This window comes from Ovis aries, chromosome 20 (assembly GCF_016772045.2).
Source record: "Ovis aries strain OAR_USU_Benz2616 breed Rambouillet chromosome 20, ARS-UI_Ramb_v3.0, whole genome shotgun sequence".
In the NCBI taxonomy this organism is placed as follows: Eukaryota; Metazoa; Chordata; class Mammalia; order Artiodactyla; family Bovidae; genus Ovis; species Ovis aries.
The window spans coordinates 24,083,641-24,103,889 of record NC_056073.1 but is presented as its reverse complement, the minus strand read 5'-3'; the positions used below and the strand labels follow the sequence as shown (position 1 = coordinate 24,103,889).

Here is a 20,249-nt window from a genome sequence, read left to right as displayed (position 1 = left end):
GGTCAAAGTACAGCACAGGGGCTTGGTTGATGAAACGACGCGAGGCCTTCAGTTCTCTCTGTGGTTCTCACCTAAACCAGTGGTGACTGTTTTCCTGCAGTGTCCTTAGCTTCCCTGTGTGACCTGAGGCCTGAGGAGGAGGATTGTGAGACCTCCAGCTGCAGCTACATACACTGTGATTTGACCATCACTGTGGGGACAGAGAGCCTGCCGGAGTCATGGCCTTACTTCTACATCTGTGAAGAAAGTTCCCGATGCCTCTTGGCACGAGATCATTGGACAGAGTCTACCCTTCCATCGTTCTCAGGCCTCTTCATCAGGTAACTCAGTCCTCTCCCTCCCTGACTTTGCGCACAAATGCGTGGCCAGTGGATTGATGGGATCATCAGGAACTCCAGGTTGGGTGGACATGGCCCTGGGGCCAGTGCTGTTGTCGGAGGGACTGTTCCATTGTGGATTCCAGCCAGCCTGCATATCAAAGCGTCTCCTGTCTTTTCAAGTGTTCAAGAGAACATCTGAAAAATCTGCCCAGTAAACAGCCCGCTTTGTTCTTGCTTAGATTTTAATATTTATCTTCCGATCCGAAGCAACATCTGGTGAATGCCAATGGGGAAAAAGATTAGACATTATGAAAAACAGAAGGCTCTTTTCCCCTCTCCTTTTTCTTTTCTTTCCAAACAGATTCACAAGTATGAGAAAAAGTCGTAGAGAAATCCAGCAGATTGTACAATGTTTATTCAAAAGAAGTGGGGGTGCGCAGGCAGGACTGTAGATTTCGGATTTAGGAGTTATAAGCTTATAAGGATTTTTTTTTTTTGAACTTAAAAAACAAATGCCACAACTTTCTGGGTAAAAATCACCTTTTCTAAACAAATTTTTAAAAAAGTGTGGCCATGTCAGTTGCTCCAGATGGACTTCATTTTCACAAGCAGCTCCTGTTTTATGAAGTGTGATGTTTTAGCACTTAACGTGGCCCAGTGTCCTTTATTTCTTATCAAGAGTGGTTGCATCCAATTATTTAATGAAGGCCTATTTCCTCATTAAAAAATAAAACTAAGACCGACTACCCAGAGGAAAAGCAAGAACCAGCCTTTTTCACAGCAGTTGGACTTTCTGATGATTTGCCACCAGGAGTTTGGATTTAGTGAGAGGAAGAAAGGGCCTCCTTGAGGTTGTTATCTGGACTAGCGGGGAAAAGCTTGCTTAGGGCTCATCGGAAATGGGGCTGCAGCTGGTGCTCAGGGGAGACTAGATCTCAGCACGTTGGCGCTGGGCACCAAGTGTATGTCAGCTGGTCCTGGCTCCCCAGAATTCGACAGCTTTATTTTGGTCCCTAAGCTATTCTTTGGAGTTCTTCTGTGCTCTTCTCTCCACGAGGTGGCTGAGGGCAACTGAGCCCTGTGCTCATTCACTCAGTCGTGTCCGACTCTGAAATCCCACGGACTCTAGTCCTTCAGCTCCACTGTCCATGGGATTCCCGGGCAAGAGTGCTGCAGTGGGTTGCCATTTTCTTCTCCAGGGGATCTTCCCGACCCAGGGGTCAAACCCACGTCTCCTACACTGGCAGGCAGGTTCTTTACCACTGAGCTTCAGACCCTACTAAAAACTATGCCCTTATCTATGAATATCATTTGCAGTATACTCTAATAACCTTATAATTCTTCATACTCTAATTCAGCAATTTCACTTTCAAGATTTTAAGAAAGCAGTTAGAAATATGTAATATTTATGAAAAACTGTAGTCTTTGAAGTTTTAGGTATAGTAACAATAACAAAATGAAGTAAGTGTTTATACTAAGAAACCTTGAAAAGTCACGATGGATATATTTAACCAGGCAGGGAAATGCTTACAATATATTAAGGAGTGAAATGTGCAGGTTATAAAATATTGCATCAATGTAATCCTGACAGTGTTTATAGTATCTGTGTCTGTAGGCATATATGACAAGCATTTGGGAAAAGACTAGAAGAAAGTATTCCAAAACACTGAGGGTGCCTATCCCTATGGGGCTGGAGGACTGATCATATTTGCTTTCATCATTGAGTTTTTATGTAATTTTTTCAGTGAATATGTATTAAGTTCTTAATCAGAAAACACATTATAAATTATACAAGGGGAGTTAGGAAAATCATGTGCTAAGTGGCTTACCTCGTTCCTCTTAAGATTCTTCTTGTGAACCCAGGAAACTATTTTCCAGAATCTTTACAAGGGATCCATTTCATCAAATGGTTTACTCCTCAGCCAGCTACTACCACTATAAATTTGATGTCATTTGGCAAAGGCAGATATTCATATCTGTGGAAAAATATGCCCGATTTGTCCATCTACCCATCCATCTATCCAATATTTATCAAATGTTTACTATGTTCTAGTTGCTATATCAGAAGCTGGTGATTCAATGATGAATAGGGTGCAAAGTACCTACTTTTAAGGGTCAGGAGGGGCTAGACAATAAACAAGGGGGTCATGTGTTGTGATAAGAGCTATAGAGTGATAGAAAACAGTAAAGGCTACTTTTTAAAAACTATTGTTTACAATTGAAGTATATTTGATTCACAATATTGTGTTACTTTCAGGTATACAGCAAAGTGATTCATATATGTATATAATATATTCTTTTCAGATTCTTTTCTCTTTTAGATTATTTTAAGATATTGAGTAAAGTTCCCTGTGCTATACAGGAGGTCCTTGTTGGTCATCTGTTTTGTATATAGTTGTGTTTATATGTTAATCCTAAACTCCTGATTTGTCTCTCCCTACCCCTCTTTCTCCTTTGGTAATAGTAAGTTCGTTTTCTATATCTGTGGGTCTATTTCTGTTTTGTCAATAAGTTCGTTTGTATCATTTTATTTTAGATTCCACATATAAGAAATATGATTATGATATTTGTCTTTTGGCTTACCTCATTTAGTACTATGATTTCTAGGTCCATCTTAGTTGTTGCAAATGGCATTATTTCATTATTTTTTATGGCTAAGTAATATTCCATTGTATGTATGCACCACACCTTCTTTGTCCACTCATTTGTTGATGGGTGTTGAGTTTGCTGCCATGTCTTGGCTATTGTAAATAGTGCTTCAGTGAACACTGGGGAATGTGTATCTTTTAGAATTATATTTTTTTTTCCATATATATGTGCAGGGTTGGGATTCCTGGCTTGGCTCAGAGGAGACTTTTCAGAAGAGGTGTCTTTCAAGCTGAGCTAAAGACAAGTGTCATTATGGAGAGTCAGACAGTGGGTGCAGCAAGTACAAATGACTCATCAAGTTTCATGAACTGTTAGAGTTCAGAAGGGCAGGAATAGGGTAGGAAGAAAGTAAAGTGGCTAAAGATGAGCTCAGGGAGGCAGGAAGACCTTGAAGGCCATAGTAAGGAGTTTGGATTATATTCTAAGAACAGACTAAGTATCTTTCTAAAATCACACTGTCAAGCCTTGATGGTATCAGGGCTAGAACCCAAGGCTTCTGATCATGGTGTACTTAGCATGATGCTATGTTGTCAGCATCAGCAGCAAGAGGCTTGGCTGGGCTGTGCGGGTCCAGGAGATGAGACAGAAGAGGCAATTTCAGGCTAAGTGAGGGAGACAGAATGACAGCCTGTGTTTTTATTGCCTCCCCTAGAGAGCGAGTACAAGGAGATTACTTGCTTACCTTTGGATCTGATCAGACCAACTGAAAGAGAAATAGGTCAGGAGTCAGGAACCTTAGGCTCTAGAACTCTCTACCACCATGTGGACCAAATGTTCTTTTCACATTCTATCAGAATAAAATTTGTGTGCGGGTGTGTATGCATGCCCACTATATAATCTACCTTTGTATCTCTCTACGTATGCATATGTCTATATTTAAATCTAGCCAGTTGCATTCCTTAATTCATAGGATGATTGTGGAAGAAAACATGGCATAGTAATTATTAAGAAACTTTGAAATTTTGCAAATGTTAGTCTATTGTTGATATCCTGGTGTCTCTGCTCATCTTGGTGATGGCTTTTTAATGAAAAATATTCTAGTCAGAAAGGAAAAGAGAAAAGAAATGATGAGCTAAAAGTTGTGGAAAAGGAGCAGAAAGGAGCAGAAAGGGGTTTTAACTCTTTTAGAGCAAGAAGAACATGATATTTTTCACTTTATTCTTTTATTGGGAAGCACATGCAGGCACACAGAGTGGGAAGCAGCCTGGAGACCCAGGACGGTGGGAGGCAGAATCAGGGGTGCTTTGGTGGGCAGGCCTAAGCCCGACTTCACAGAGGTGAGGAGGAGGTGGGCCCTTCCACAGCACGATCACTGGTCTTTCCCAGGAAGATCAGTGGCCCCAACATGACATCTGCTTCTTCCGTCCTGTCTGAGACTGTGGGGAGCAGGCTGTCTCCTCCGGGAATGGCCTGGAAAGCCATAGCAACATCGACAAATACCAGCAAGACCTTCTGCTGGGGGACCAGCTGTTGGAGGACTTGCTGAAGGAACAGGCTTTGCTCAGTTGGTCTAGGACTCTGTCAGCTGGAGTGACCTTCCGATGGCAGGTGATACATATCATGCTTCTGGAGTCACTAGTGAAATGGAACAATCCACTGTGAACTGGAGGGCATTGCTACAGGCAGGTGGAAGGAGGGCAGGGCAACTGACCCCATTTTACTCTGACAGTTGCTTTTGAAGAAGCTAGAAAGGGTAGACGAAGGCTCATTAGGAGGTGGAAGTGCATGGCCAAGAAAGGTTGTGAAGGAAGTTGGTTGCTTCTTCCCTTGGTATCCGAGATCATCCTATAGTGAGTGCAAAAACCTGCTGGTACGAGTGAAGATCCACAGGGGAAATGAACATGAGAGGGAGCACAGAACAGGCAGAGGTGACGGCAAATATTCTTTCTCGTGCCTAAAAAGCAAAACAAGGGGAATTCTGGAAATGTAGAAAGCTGGCAATGGCACCCCACTCCAGTACTCTTGCCTGGAAAATCCCATGGACGGAGGAGCCTGGTAGGCTGCAGTCCATGGGGTCGCTAAGAGTCAGGCACGACTGAGCGACTTCACTTTCACTTTTCACTTTCATGCATTGGAGAAGGAAATGGCAACCCACTCCAGTGTTCTTGCCTGGAGAATCCCAGGGACAACGGAGCCTGGTGGGCTGCCGTCTATGGGGTCGCACAGAGTCGGACACGACTGAAGCGACTTAGCAGCAGCAGCAGCAGGCTTGTATTATCCCTGACAAAATTCCAGAATGAATTATTAATCAGATGGTTTGTGAGTCGTCAGAAATGAAAGTAACAATCTGGGAACTGATTCGCAAGGAACAGGATAGTGTGGGAAACCAAGTTCGTTTCCTTTCTGGTGACATTAGAAGAGATTTATGATGGCAGTGGTGAAACTACTATTCTATTAAACTATTCTACCCACTCCTCTACTCCCACCTCCAGTAGCAAAAGAAAGGGTCTTGCTGCAAAGCCCGAAATGCCCTGGCACAGACATAGAGTTGCTTTGAAGTCAGGGGTTTCACTTGGAAGGTGAATTTTGCATTCTACTTCCTCATATTTCCATAGGTATCTAAACATCACATCATATTTTAATTAAGAAGTTAAATTGATTTTCTTTTCTTTACTGAATCTTTGAGTGCAGCCAACATTCCAGGAGCAAATGCTGTGGCTTTGTCTACCCACTGGATGACGGCTCATCTAAATGGATGTGTAGCTACGTTACAGGCTCAGATTCCAAATGTATCTGAGCATTGGGTCCACATCAGTGAGATGACCTGGAACAACAATGAATGTAAATTCCCACATTGACATTTCAACAATAATACCACCAACATCCCTACCACCCAAAACTAACAACGGCTGACTTTATCAACCACTTCCAAGTGCCAAATTCTGTACAGATCTGTTTGTTGGCTTCATTTTGCTCCATCCCCCAATACCTTGCTTTATTTAAATATATTCAGCTTTAATTGGAGGGTAATTGCTTTACAATATTGTGTTGGTTTCTGCCCCAATACCTCTTGAAAACATGTTCTTTATGATTAGTAATTTCATTTTATAAACATGCTTTATAAACCAAAGCTTAGAGAATCATGTTTTCACAATGTCAGATGGATGGTAGATATCTATTTAGGGATTTGAATCTAGTTGGTCAGCTTCCAAGCCTCAACTCTGCATGTTAATACTCCTAAGAAAATTGTCATGGCTCTGAGACTTCAAGTTCACTGTCATCTTAATTTAAGCTTGAAAGTGAAAGTTAGTCACTTAGGTGTGTCTGACTCTGCGACCCCCTGGACTGTAGCCCACCAGGCTCCTCTGTCCATGGAATTCTCCAGGCAAGAGTACTGGAGTGGGTTGCCATTTCCTTCTCCAATTTAAGCTTGGGGGGCTACAAAATGAATACAGTATTAAGTGCCATGGTGGAGAGAGCTTAGGTAAGGGGAGAACACAGCCTCAAAGGTCAGCCAAACTGGGCTGCACAATGTTAAAATATTGACACTGTACAGTAGGTCCAGAAGATAGTGGGTACGGGAGTCATGTCTTGGATGGATATGGAGCTGAGAATATTCTAGCCTGAAGACAAGGAGATTAAGTAGGTGTAATAGTTATCCTGCTCATTACTTCTAACAAAGTGTGGGAGAAACCATTTTTGACATTGATTTGAAAAAAATATAGTTTGACATGATAGTTTCTCAAGCAGTGACCTTTTGCCCTTTTCATCGCCAATCCTGGTCTTCCCATGGGATCGGCCATCTTGGCCGTGATGCTCCATCTCAAAACTTAGGAGTACTGCTGTAGCAGTTGGGACCCCTGGAGCCTCATCTTGGAGCTGTCATACTTTTTGTGTTTGACTTCATGCAAATGCTTAGGTCTCTTTGGGTTACACTTTTCTTATGCCTCTACCTACTTTACTGGCTGGAATGAGATCATACATATGAAATTGTTAAAAAGTGTAAAACATCATGCATTATTATAACTAATCATCTAGGAGCTAGTTGCAACAATGCCTAAAGCCAGGATTATTCTCGAGCAAGTATCACACCTGTTGGGGGCCATACCCTGCAAACTCCATGGTCTCCTTTCCTCTGGACCACATATTTTTAGACTTTCTGTAATGCTACACTGCTGTTTTTCATTTTGAACCCACTCTGGTTTCTCTCCTTAAAGCAAGAGGACTTTTAAAGCAAGTGGCTGGTAATATAACTGGCACATATATCGAATCTCCTTAGTCTGGGCTGTTAAGTAAGTTTAATTAATTTACTAAGTTAATGTTCCACTGCTAGCAACAGAGACTCATTGCCATCAGCTGGGGAGAGGGAATTGAAAGCCTAAATGAGCTCATTTTTTCACAGTTGGAATTAGGGACCAGTTAGCCAGTTGTGTGGGTTTTCCAATTTCTCCATCTGCCCTGGGGGCATTTAGCAATTCACTCCCCAAACAGAGTGTAAGAACAGGAAGAGGGAAGGGGTAAAGAAAAAAGGAAATTTTTTCCCCAACATTTGCTTCCATTTTTGGAACTGGAAGTATTATCTGTGTATTGCTTGTTGGGTTGGGCTTCGAGAAGCTTTTGCTAAATGTGCCTGATAGATCTGGAAAAGAGAAAGGCCTCAGTGAAAGATATTTACCATGTGCATTTTCATTGCAGGGTGTGCAGATAAAGGGAAAACAAATAAACAATAAAAGAATGGAAACAAAATTACAGAAATTTGCAAAATTTGACAAATGGTGGCCTGTAGTTGCCACAAGCTAATGGCTTGCAATGATTAATAAGAGTAAAAATAATTGCATTTCATTAAGATTGATGACACCCCATTTAACCTCCCCTCTCGTTTCAGCCCTAAAGTGGAAAGAGATGAAGTTCTCATCTATAATAGCTCCTGTACCATTACCATGGAAACTGAGGCAAAGATGGAGTGTGAGACGCCTAATCAGCCAATTACCGCCAAGATTACTGAGATACGGAAAAGCCGGGGCCAGAACACTCAGGTATAATCAAATCTTTTTTACAGACTGATTCAAACAGCTCAAATTAAATTTGTAATATTGTGTACATTAAAAAAACAATTTAGCCCAAATGGCAGCGATATATAATATTAAATGCTCTCAAACTTTGAGGAGCTGGTCTAATGCACAGCATCTGAATTCATAGTTAGCTATGGTTAATCATATATTTTCTCAAAAATAAATGAGTGCTGCCTGGGCTTTTTTAAAGCAAATTCTGAGCAGATAATCTCAGCATTTTGTCCTGCTTTCCATGAGCACGTTTGAAAGAAGCTCTCTGTGGTTTATTTCTCCATGAAATAAATGGCCTACAATTTAACCAAGCCCTTCTGGAAGGTTTCCAAATCACTCAGCCATCTTCATTTGGTGGGATGACAGTGTCTGCTGGCCTGTCCCGTTCATGTGTGTGTTGTACAGAACAAACAGAGTGGAAACTTCCACTTCTGAGAGGATGACATGGAAATTAGGACCGAAGAGGGAAAGGGTCTGCAGGGTCATCTGGCCCCGCCTCCCTCCTTCATCTATCCGTTTTACATCATCTTAGCCACCCCTCCAAGGGGCTCTTGTAAGAAGGTGTTCTTAAAAGTCCCCAGTGAGAAATTCCACAGCCTCCCAGGGAATTTTTGAAAATTGAAATTAGAGGCGAAGCGCTCTTTGGAAATATATCAGATAATCTTTTACGACTCTCTGGGCAGCTCATGGTACACAGATAAAAAATAATATTTATTGAGCACCTACTCCCTTAGGTGTCTTTCTCTTTATGAAAGCGATCCTCAGATCTTCCTCTTTTGTCTCTTTTATTGGGACAAACCTTTACTGAGTGCCTATTAAGTGCCACACAGGGTCGTAGATCTTGTAAATGTTGCTCAGATGAAGGCTTTGCAATCCAAAACTGTACTTCCTGGGTTCGTGAGGCGTGGTTTTCTCTGACTTCTGGGCTGGTGCTGAAAATGTGTGCTATGATAGGTAACGTGATTTTTCTGTTCCCTGTCTGCCTTCCCATCTCCCCCTCACCCAGCCCCCCAGGATCTCCCTGTCCAACCTACCTCTTCCCAGGCTTCTCATGCCCCTTTCCTGAGCCTTCAGGTGGTTGTTCGGGCTGTCACTTCCTTCACTGTGTCTGCCCACCGCCCCCACTCCTCCACCAAATGCACCTCTTCCTTTCAGTGCTTCAGTGCATCAACAGCTTTAATTCTTCATCGGCAGCACTATGGTCCCCTAATAACAGACTCCTCTTCACGCCAGTGCCCCTTCTCAGCAGCTGGCTGGCAGTGATGTCTCAAAGGTTTACGGTAGTGAGCGAGGCTGCTAAATTAGTCTCGAAATGTAGAAAGAGAACTGTGGGCTGAAGACTAGCTCTGGGACACTGAGCAATCCTGAAGACTTTCTGGGCCTCTGTTTCTGCCTTGGGAAATAAGCTGGGTTGTTGGTCTGCTCATCTGAACTAATGTGGTGACAGAGGAGGAGGCAGGTACAGAGAGGAGGAGGCAGGTACCGCAGGAGTGAGGAGTGGGCTTTGAGCTGGGCTGCTGGGGCTGGAACAGATCCCTTGCTCCCTGGGGGACTTCTGGCAACTTAGCCCCTCCGTGCATCAGTTTTCTTGTCTGTAAAGTGGGGATAATAATGGTACCTGCCTGATAGGGTTGATGTGAGGGTTCTAGTGTGCGAGCTGCTGTGAATTGCATCTCACACATAGTCAGTATCCAGCGTTGGCTGTTCTTGGCTGTGCTGTTTGCTAGTTTTAGTGCAAGAAAATGAAAGAGGATCATTTCTCTGTAGTGTTCACTGCTTTGACCAGATGATTTCACTTAGATTTCTCTGAATTTTCTATTATCTCAAAGACTAACTTTGAATTGTTTTTGAGGACTAGATGTCTGTCATCTTTAAATATTTATCTTCCTCCCTACCCCTTTGGTAACCGTATGTTTGTTTTCAATGTCCATGAATCTGTTTCTGTTTTGTAAATAAGGTCATTTGATCATTTTAGATTCTACATGTAAGTGATATCATAAAATATGTGGCTTTCCTGTCTGACTAACTTCACTTAGTGTGACCATCTCTAGTTCCATCCGTGTTGCTGTGAATGGCATTATTTCATTCCTTTCTATGGTTAATATTCCATTATGTGTTTGTATATATGTATACATATATATACACCACATTTTCTTTATTTGTTCATCTGTTGATGGACATTCAGGTTGCTTCCATGTCTTGGCTATTATAAATAGTGCTGGTATGCACATTGGGCTGCATATATCTTTTTGAATTAGAGTTTTCATTATTTCTGGATTTATCTGGAGTGGAATTGCTGGATCATGTGGCAATTCAATTTCTAGTGTTTTAAAGAACTTACATACTGTAATCCATAGTGGCTACACCAGTTTATCAATACATTCCCACTAACAGTGTAGGAGAGTTCTCTTTTCTATCTACCCTCTCCAGTGTTTATTATTTGTAGATTTTTTGATGGCCATTCTGACCAGTGTGAGGTAACGCCTCATCGTACTTTTGATTTACGTTTCTCTAATAATTGGTGGCGTTGAGCGTCCTTCCCTTTTCCCAACCCACTTGAATATTTTGCTGAAATGCTACTTCCTGGATGAATTCTGTCCTTCCCACCCTATTTAAAGTTACAGCCCAGTGCTGCTTACTCCATGAGTCATACTGGCAATTTTCCTTAGTCTATTCCATTTTTTTTCCCCTAGACCTTGTCACCTGCTAACATATTATGGAAGGTAATATGTTATTATTACATAAAATAAACAAATAAGTTCTGTTTATTTATTGTTTAGTGTCTGACTTTTCTTGCTAGAATATGATCTCCAAGGAGGCAGAGTGTTTGTCTGCTTTGTTCACTGGTTTGTCCCAAGTATCTAGAACAAAGCCTGAATCAATTGTACAAACAGACAATATATAAATAAAAATAAGAACAGTTAAAAGAAACCGTCTCACATGTTCCTTCTCTAATTGCATCCCCTGAAGATTCTGTCTGAAAGAAGGCACACACACACACACACACACACACACACACACACATACACACACAGGTATAGATATACCCATTTGCACACAAAGGTGTTATTGTGTCATTAATATTGTTCTTCAACTTGTATTTTTAAAAAACCTACTGACAGTCTAGGATATCAGCTCCTGAAAAGAGGCACTTTGTTTTGTGGCTTCTGTTTCCCAAAGCTTAGAACGATGTCTAACACACAGCAAATCCTCTTAAAGTTTATTGAAAGGACAAACGGATTTATAAATGAAAGAATGCGTCGTGGTCATCTTCCCATTTTAGCATAGGTACATTTTTCTCTTCTTCAGAGAATGTTGATTGCTATGGTACATCAAAACAAGAGAAAAGATATTAGGAAAAAAAAAAAACCCAAACATCTAAACTGTTGCTGCGAAACGCAATACGGTGCCATAACAACCAGCAGTTTTGAAGAATTCCTGAAGGATGAAGAGTGGGTTGCACTGGATGGGTAGAGAAATCGTAGCAGGATAAACATGGCACAAAGTCAGTTTAGAGAAAGCTGATAAAAAGAGTCCGCTGTACTTTCCAGTGGAGTTCCCAGAGAAATTCCAAACTTGAGAGTCCAGCAGGGCAGGTATCAGAGTGACTAATGGAAGAATTGCTTCGGAGAACTGCTAGGGCCTTTCCCCTCACTTTTCCCTTTCTCTCTTTTCCTCTTTCCCCTGGTGGTTCTGTGGCTCTCAAGATGAAGGCTTAAGAGTGATTCACAAAGCAAAAAAAAAAAAAAAGGATTACTTTCTTGGGGACAGGAGATGGGTGTGGTCCTTTGTGGGTATCAGTGTCTTTTTTAAACTTGGCCCAACCCAAGGCGACTCTGAGATTCCAGGACAGACTCAGGGAGAGAAGGAAGAAAAGGGTGGGGAAAGCCACGTTCTTCTCATTTCTGCCTCCGGGGAATCCCTTTACTTTCCCTCCACTCATCCAGATGTTTCACCCAGCAATTTCCGTTGTGCTAACTTGAAGAGGTTTCTGTGAACATCTGATCTACCACATCAGTGGAAAAAGAAGTCAGAAACAGTGCTGTTAAAGTTATCTGGCAAGTGATTTTAAACCTAGAATCCTATGCCCTGTACAACACTATTTGGAATAGAAACAAAATAAAGACATATACGCTATACAAAATTAAGAAAGTTTATCACCCTTGTGCACGCTCTGAAAAATGACATGCTCTGGCAAACCATAAAATGAATCCAAGAAGATGGAATGAGAAAGAAACTAATGAAAGAAGAGCATGAAAAGAGCAAAACCAGAGAAAAACAGTTGAAAATATGACTGCGAAGCTTAATATAGTTAAGAAAGGACTCTTAACCAAACAGAGGAAGGGACCTCCCGTGTCAAGGAGATAAAATAAAAGGAGGACAAAAAACAGAAGCATAAGCACCCTTCTTGATAAAGTGAGGAGATTTTTGTAACACAAGGACAACATGTCAAGATGGAGAGTATATGGGAAATGTGGATGAATTCATGGGGAATAGGAACATAAAAATTAAGTTCCTGCAAAGGGACATTTAGATAAAAAATAGGACCGTTTGCCCCACTGGACCCTAGAAGAGTTTTGGATTTAAATAAATTTAGGTACCAGGAAGGAGCTTCCCGAGTAACTCAGCTTGTAAAGAATCCACTTGCAATGCAGGAAACCCCAGTTCATTTCCTGGGTGAGGAAGATCCCTTGGAGAAGAGGTAGGCTACCCACTCCAGTATTCCTGGGCTTCCCTGGTGGCTCAGATGATAAAGAATCGGCCTGCCACGTGGGAGACTTGGGTTTTATCCCTGGGTTAGGAAGATTCCCTGGAGGAGGACATAGCAACCCATTCCAGTATTCTTGCTTGGAGAATCCTATCGACAGAGGAGCCTGGCAGGCTACAGTCCATGGGGTGGCAATGAGTCAGACACGACTGAGTGACTAAGCGCGCATGCATGCGTGCTCACACACACACACACACACACACACACACACACACACGTATCAGGAAATGGACAAGAGTCTGGAGGGGTTGTTTGAAATCTCTAAAGAGTAGCTAGAGCCCAGGACATTACTGCTGGCAGACCCAGTCTGACATCTCCTTACCACTCCTTCCTCCAGGAAGCAGAGACATAATGGACATACTGATGGACATACTGAATCAGTGAGGTATTAATTAGGTGCTTGATGGAACCTATTAGGTTCCAAATAGGAAAAGGAGTACGTCAAGGCTGTATATTGTCACCCTGCTTATTTAACTCATATGCAGAGTACATCATGAGAAATGCTGGGCTGGATGAAGCACAAGCTGGAATCAAGATTGCTGGGAGAAATATCAATCACCTCAGATATGCAGATGACACCCCCCTTATGGCAGAAAGTGAATAAGAACTAAAGAGCCTTTTGATGAAAGTGAAAGAGGAGAGTGAAAAAATTGGATTAAAGCTCAACATTTAGCAAACTAGGATCATGGCATCTGGTCCCATCACGTCTTGGCAAATAGATGGGGAAACAGTGGAAACAGTGGCTGATTCTATTTTTTGGGGGGCTCCAAAATCACTGGAGATGGTGACTGCAGCCATGAAATTAAAAGACGCTTACTCATTGGAAGGAAAGTTATGATCAATCTAGACAGCATAGTGAAAAGCAGAGATGAGACTTTGCCAACAGAGGTCTGTCTAGGAAAGGCTATGGTTTTTCCAGTAGTCATGTATGGATGTGAGTTGGACTATAAAGAAAGCTGAGCACTGAAGAATTGATGCTTTTGAATTGTGTTAGAGAAGACTCTTAAGAGTCCCCTGCACTGCAAGGAGATCCAACCAGTCCATCCTAAAGGAGATCAGTCCTGAGTGTTCATTGGAAGGACTGATGTTGAAGCTGAAACTGCAATACTTTGGCCACCTGATGTGAAGAGCTGACTCATTTGTAAAGACCCTGATGCTGGGAAAGATTGAAGGCAGGAAGAGAAGGGGATGACAGAGGATGAGATGGTTGGATGGCATCACCGACTCAATGGACATGAGTTTGAGTAAACTCCAGGAGTTGGTGATGGACAGGGAGGCCTGGTGTGCTGTGGTCCATGGGGTTGCAAAGAGTTGGACACAACTGAGTGACTGAACTGGAATGGAACTGTCCAGCACAGGGGAGAAGGGGATGGAGACTACAAGATTTCCAAGTTGGAAGATTGTTTATCTCCCCCGAACCCCTACAAAAAAAATTTTTTTTTTTGCCCCCAGCTCCATTATCCTGGTAATTCAAATTCTATTCTTTCCAGAAAGGAGACTGGAAGATACTTTTTTTTGGAGCTAAAGACCCATGGATTTGGACATTTGGAAGCCTTATGATGTCCCACTTACACAGATTGTCCACTTCAATTTTTAGTGCATTGCTGTTTAATGTGAACAGATCGACTTCTGGTTTTGACCACAAGAGGGTGATGTTTTAGACTTACCCACCTGCTGAGTTTCCCTGGTGGCTCAGTCGGTAAAGAATCTGCCTGCAATGTGGGAGACCTGGGTTCAGCCCCTGGGTTGGGAAGATCCCCTGGGGAAGGGAATAGCTCCCACTCCAGTATTCTGGCCTGGAGAATTCCATGAACTGTATAGTCCGTGAAGTTGCAAAGAGTCGGACACGAGTGAGAGACTTTCACTTCCACTTCACTCTCATCTGCTGTACATGACTATAAAACAAGTTAGAATATATTTCAGGCTTTGGATAATAGACACAAGGCTGTGATCCTTGAGAGAAGGGAAACACACAAGGAGAGAAAGCAGCTTTCTGTCTGGGAACACTATTCTAGACACAGCATAGCGAGAGAGACCTCAAGCAGAGAGAGACAGCATCCCGGGGGCCCATCGGAAACTGGAGCTCAGGGCTGCTTTTTTAGGGAGGAGCCATGGAAATGGAAGTGGGGGTGAGAGGGAGAAAAAATATTTAATGAGATAATGGCCCATTTTTTCCCAAATTTGATAAAATACAATCCCACAGAGCCAAAAAACTTGAAAGTCGCTCTATTGTGTCCGACTCTTTGCAACCCCATGGACTGATATAGTGCATGGAATTCTCCAGGCCAGAATACTGGAGTGGGTAGCCTTTCCCTTCTGCAGGGGATCTTCCCAACCCAGGGATCTAACCCTGGTCTCCCGCATTGCAGGTGGATTCTTTACCAGTTGAGCCACAAAGGAAGCCCAAGAATACTGGAGTAAGTAGCCTATCCCTTTTCCCTCGGATCTTCCTGACCGAGGAATAGAAGCAGGGTCTCCTACATTGAAGGCATATTCTTTACCAACTGAGCTATGAGGGAAGCCAAAAAGCTTAATGAATCTGAATCAGAAGAAACATTAAGAGATCCATTACTGGATTTTTCAATAATGTTAAGATATTAATGTTATAATGCTAAGATAGCAGTTCTAAGTTAATATTCAGAATCAATGCAATTCCAATAAAACAACCCAACTTTTTATTCCAGTAGCAATTTCCAAGCTCATTAAAAATTTCTATGGAAATGTGATGAATAACCAAATATACTTTTGAAAAAAACAAACTTTGATGAGTTACCCTGCCTGATTTCAAGTCTACTGTAAAGCGCTGGTAATCAATCAGAGTTCTAGGCAAGATCTCATTTGAAAGCAGTGCTCTATTGCCAGAAGTATGTTTGAATACTCTTACTGCAGTGTTGTGGAAACCAGGGAAGGGGAAAGACTGAATGAAGGGGTGATGAGGTGCTTCAAAAGATTATATGATTAGAAGGTCCTTAGGAGGAGTGTGGTGGGCTGCAGTCCATGGGGTCGCGAAGAGTCGAACACGATTGAGCGACTTCACTTTCACTTTTCACTTTCATGCATTGGAGAAGGAAATGACAACCCACTCCAGTGTTCTTGCCTGGAGAATCCCAGGGATGGGGGAGCCTGGTTGACTGCTGTCTATGGGGTCACACAGAGTCAGACACGACTGAAGTGACTTAGCAGCAGCAGCAGCAGCAGTGATGCTTGAGGCTGCAGGATAGTATCGATGGGGAGGAAAACCAGATTTTGTGGGGATAAAGAGTAAGTGAGTGGTGAGTAAACACAACAGCTGGTGCAGATCACAAGTAGGAAGAGGAAGGACAGATGAAGACTGAGGGTGGGCAGCCAGCCCCTTCCTCATGCCAATACTCTACCTCAATATCATTGGCACTAGGGATGGTTTCTTTTCTTTCTTTCTTTTTTGGTATTTTAATGTACTTTATGTATAATGTCATTAAAAAATAGTTTTCATTGGAGCATAGTTGCTTTACAATGTCGTGTTAGTTTCTGCTGTACAGCAAAATGAATCAGCCATATATGTATACATGTATACCCTCCCCTTTGGACTTCCTTGGGAACATGCTGTATAACGGCACAGGGCATTCTACGTAAGGCAACTGTGGTGACCTGAAAGGGATGGGTTCTTATGTTCAAGGCACTTTGATTTAAGCGGGGATCTTTAAGGATGTTACTTGATTTGACTAGACAGAATCTCTGCAGGTGTCTCACCCTATTCATTCTTGTGTGTGTGTGTGTGTGTGTGTGTGTGTGTGTATGCACGTGCGCTCAGTAGCTTGGTTGTGTTCATTCTTCTAGTGACTACAAAATAAATTTCATGTGCTCCTGATGTTAGCTGGTGGATTCACTGCCATTTATTTTAGAAATATTTATATTTTAAAATGCACTTCAATGCCTGGACTGCTCTTAAAAAAAGTAAGGCCCCACTACTGAATTTAATTCCTACTTTCTGTTTAAGGACATTCTCCTGGAAAATTGATGCGAAACAGTGAAGTGACGGGTTTTACATTTATAAAAATAATGTGTGTACCTAATTCGAGGCTAATTTGAAAACCTGCTTTCTGTTTCCTAATGATTTTGTTTCTTCTGTTACTGAAACCCCATGGCACTTTCCCACTTTTGTCTCCTTTCTTTTCCCCTCCTTTTGGTCTTATTTCCTTTCCTTTTCTTTTTTCCCCCCTTTTCTCCCTTCTCCTATTACTTTCCCTTCTCTTCTATCCCCTATCTCCCCCCCCACGCCCCCCCTTTTATTTTTTTCTCCCCGTTAGTCCTTTTTTCCCTTTAAATCATCTCTTTTATTCAGTGTTTATCCTCAGGCTGTGTGCCTTTTCAGGAGATGCTTTTGGAAGTAGGGTTGCGCTGTTAAGCTTAAGGGCCTAATAATTAAGTGGTAGTCGCCTTCCAAGATGAATGGGTGTTTAACTGATTTTCCAGAGTTGTTCCTTTTTTTTTCCTGCATACAAAACAATTTGTTTTTATTAGAGATATAAAGTCACACAAAGTTTTTTATAATCCTATCACTCAGAAAGATAAACGCATGAACACTGTTGCCAGGCAAAGTTTTAAAAGAGAATATTTTAAAATATGAAATATTTTTATAATCCACATTTCATCTTAAATATTTTGTAAAATTTTGATATTATTAAATAATTTCACAGTTTTTCAGGGGTTGCATAGTATTCCATCATTTGGATGTTCTATGTTTTTTTTGAGAATTTCTTCTTTTTTAAAAATTAATTTATTTATTATAATTGAAGGCTAATTATTTTACAGTATTATAGTGGTTTTTGCCACACATTGACATGAATCAGCCAGAGGTGTACATATATCCCCCTGTTCTGAACCCCCCCTCCCACTTCCCTCCCATTCCATCCCTCTGGGTTGTTCCAATGCACCGGCATTGAACTTGGACTGGTCATCTGTTTCACATATGGTAATATACATGTTTCAATGCTATTCTCTCAACTCATTCCACCGTCTCCTTCTCCCAGAGAGTCTAAAAGTCTATTCTTTATATCTGTGTCTCTTTTGCTGTCTTGCATATAGGGTCATCATTACCATCTTTCTAAATTCCATATGTATGCTTTAATATACTCTATTGGTGTTTTTCTTTCTGACTTACTTCACTCTGTATATACGTCACTCCAGTTTCATCCACCTTAGAACTGACTCAAATGTGTTTTTTTTTAATAGCTGAGTAATATTCCATTGTGTATATGTACCACAACTTTCTTATCCATTCATCTGCTGATGGACATCTGGGTTGCTTCCATGTCCTAGCTATTATAAACAGTGCTGCGATGAACATTGGGGTACATGTGTGTCTTTCAATTCTGGTTTCCTCGGTGTGTATGCCCAGCAGTGGGATTGCTGGGTCATAGGGCAGTTCTATTTCCAGTTTTTTAAGGAATCTCCACACTGTTCTCTGTAGTGGCTGTACTAGTTTGCATTCCCACCAACAGTGTAAGAGGGTTCCCTTTTCTCCGCATCCTCTCCAGCATTTATTGTTTGTAGACTTTTTGATAGCAGTCATTCTGACTGGTATGAGATGGTACCTCATTGTGGTTTTGATTTGCATTTCTCTGATAACGAGTGACATTGTGTATCTTTTCATGTGTTTTTTAGCCATCTGTATGTCTTCTTTGGAGAAATGTCTCTCTAGTTCTTTGGCCCATTTTTTGATTGGGTCGTTTATTTTTCTGGTATTGAGCTGCATGAGCTGCTTGTATATTTTGAGATTAATTCTTTGTCAGTTGCTTCGTTTGCTATTTTCTCCCATTCTGAAGGCTGTCTTTTCACCTTGCTTATAGTTCCCTTCATTGTGCAAAACTTTTGTTTAATTAGGTCCCATTTGTTTATTTTTGCTTTTATTTCCATTACTCTGGGAGGTGGGTCATAGAGGATCTTGCTGTGATTTATGTCAGAGAGTGTTTTGCCTATGTTTTCCTCTAGGAGTTTTATAGTTTTTGGTCTGGATTTAGATCTTTAGTCCATTTTGAGTTTATTTTTGTGTATGGTGTTAGAAAGTGTTTTAGTTTCATTCTTTTGAGTTGTTCCTTCTAGCTAAGGATGTCCTGCAGTTCTGCAGTCAGTTAGCTTCACGGTAGCCTCCTCCACCATCCAGTCCTCATCTGTTTTGAGCCCAGGAGGGCTTCGCACCATTTTGAAGGGTGATGGGCCACCTCACTTGCTTAGCTTGTGGGCAGAACTATTTTATGTCTGGGGCTTGACTCTCCAGACCTCTCTTTTCCCTTGCCTTCATGATTAAATGGCAAGGGCAAGGGGCCAGCTTATAGAGGAAAGCTGGTCCATCCTGGAAACTTGCCAACATCTATAATGGACTTTGTGTTGTACCCATGAGGATTTGGGGCTGTTTGTTACTATCTGTAATCTAGCCAGTCCTAGCTATAGACTAATGACTGCATCGCTAACCTTTAGCCTGGTGACTGATACACTGCATTCCCCATGGTGCCTTTAGTTCTTGTCTGTGAGTCCACGTAGAATAATTTCCACATAGAATAATAATCCTGACTTATGTTTTCAGTGGCAGGGACGACAAGAAACTCCTGATACGGGACCATTAGGCAGAGCTTGCAGCCTGCTGGGAGTTAGGAGGGTAAAGCCAGCCTCTTTCCAGACCCTGTTTCCCCACTTTCCTCCCCATTCATTGGTGATGTGCTTCCATTCCCACCTTCGTGTCCTGAAGATTTTCTGTGGAATTTTCTGTGCTGAGAAATTAGTCATCATGTTTTGCAGTGTTGCTGCAAGCTGTGGAAGTGTGGGGGGATATGTGGCTTTTTTTCCCCATAACTCTACCTGTGCTGAATCTCGTCTATTTCCTCCTGAGAATCAGTCTGGAACATTATGTGTGGAGAAGATTTGTTCCAGTGGAGCAGATCTTCTTATCTGTAGTCTATAATTCATATCCATAACTCTGTGGAATCCATGTGTAGGTATTTTTCCACACACATGGGCTTTCATTTCTTTCTTATAATTTTACTTAAAAATCTTATTATGAAGATTTCAATCACAAGGGAAGAAGAGCATGACTCAGATGGACTTAGGTCATAAAGCAACTCACAGAATGGCTCATGGGACAGGAAAACTCATTCAGGAGTCATAGGTGTAGCCTGACCCAACAGTTCTGTGCTCACTTATGAAATGGCTCTTTCCGTGTCTCTCTTCTGCCTTCTGTGGAGCCAGATTCAACCTACAACTGCCTTTTCTGCAGCCAAAAGGTGGCTACCAGTAGTATTCAGGGCTACTTGCTCCCCTATCTACACTGCATGTGAATAAAAGGGTCTTTTGTGGGCACAGTTTCAGAAGGAGCAAGTTTCTTTTCCAGAAGCCCTCAGCAAATGTCCCTTATGACTCATTGATCCAAACTGAGTTTCTTGGCCTTACTGCCCTATGCTCAGTGGTACGTTTTGCTGGCTATTTTTGGCCAATTATTGTGGGTCTTGTAACAGAGTCAGTGCCATCCCTAACACC

General features: G+C 41.9%; 1 protein-coding gene across 3 annotated transcripts in view; it reads left to right on the top strand.

Moving 5' to 3' along the window:
- Positions 1–20,249, top strand: part of PKHD1 (PKHD1 ciliary IPT domain containing fibrocystin/polyductin) — a 454,852-nt gene that overhangs the window by 75,952 nt on the left and 358,651 nt on the right. For all 3 annotated transcript variants that reach the window (XM_060403704.1, XM_060403705.1, XM_027959080.3), the window contains exons 34-35: positions 101–320; positions 7,795–7,945. In XM_060403704.1, coding sequence (XP_060259687.1) covers positions 101–320; positions 7,795–7,945 — 371 coding nt within the window. The remainder of the gene's footprint in view (positions 1–100; positions 321–7,794; positions 7,946–20,249) is intronic.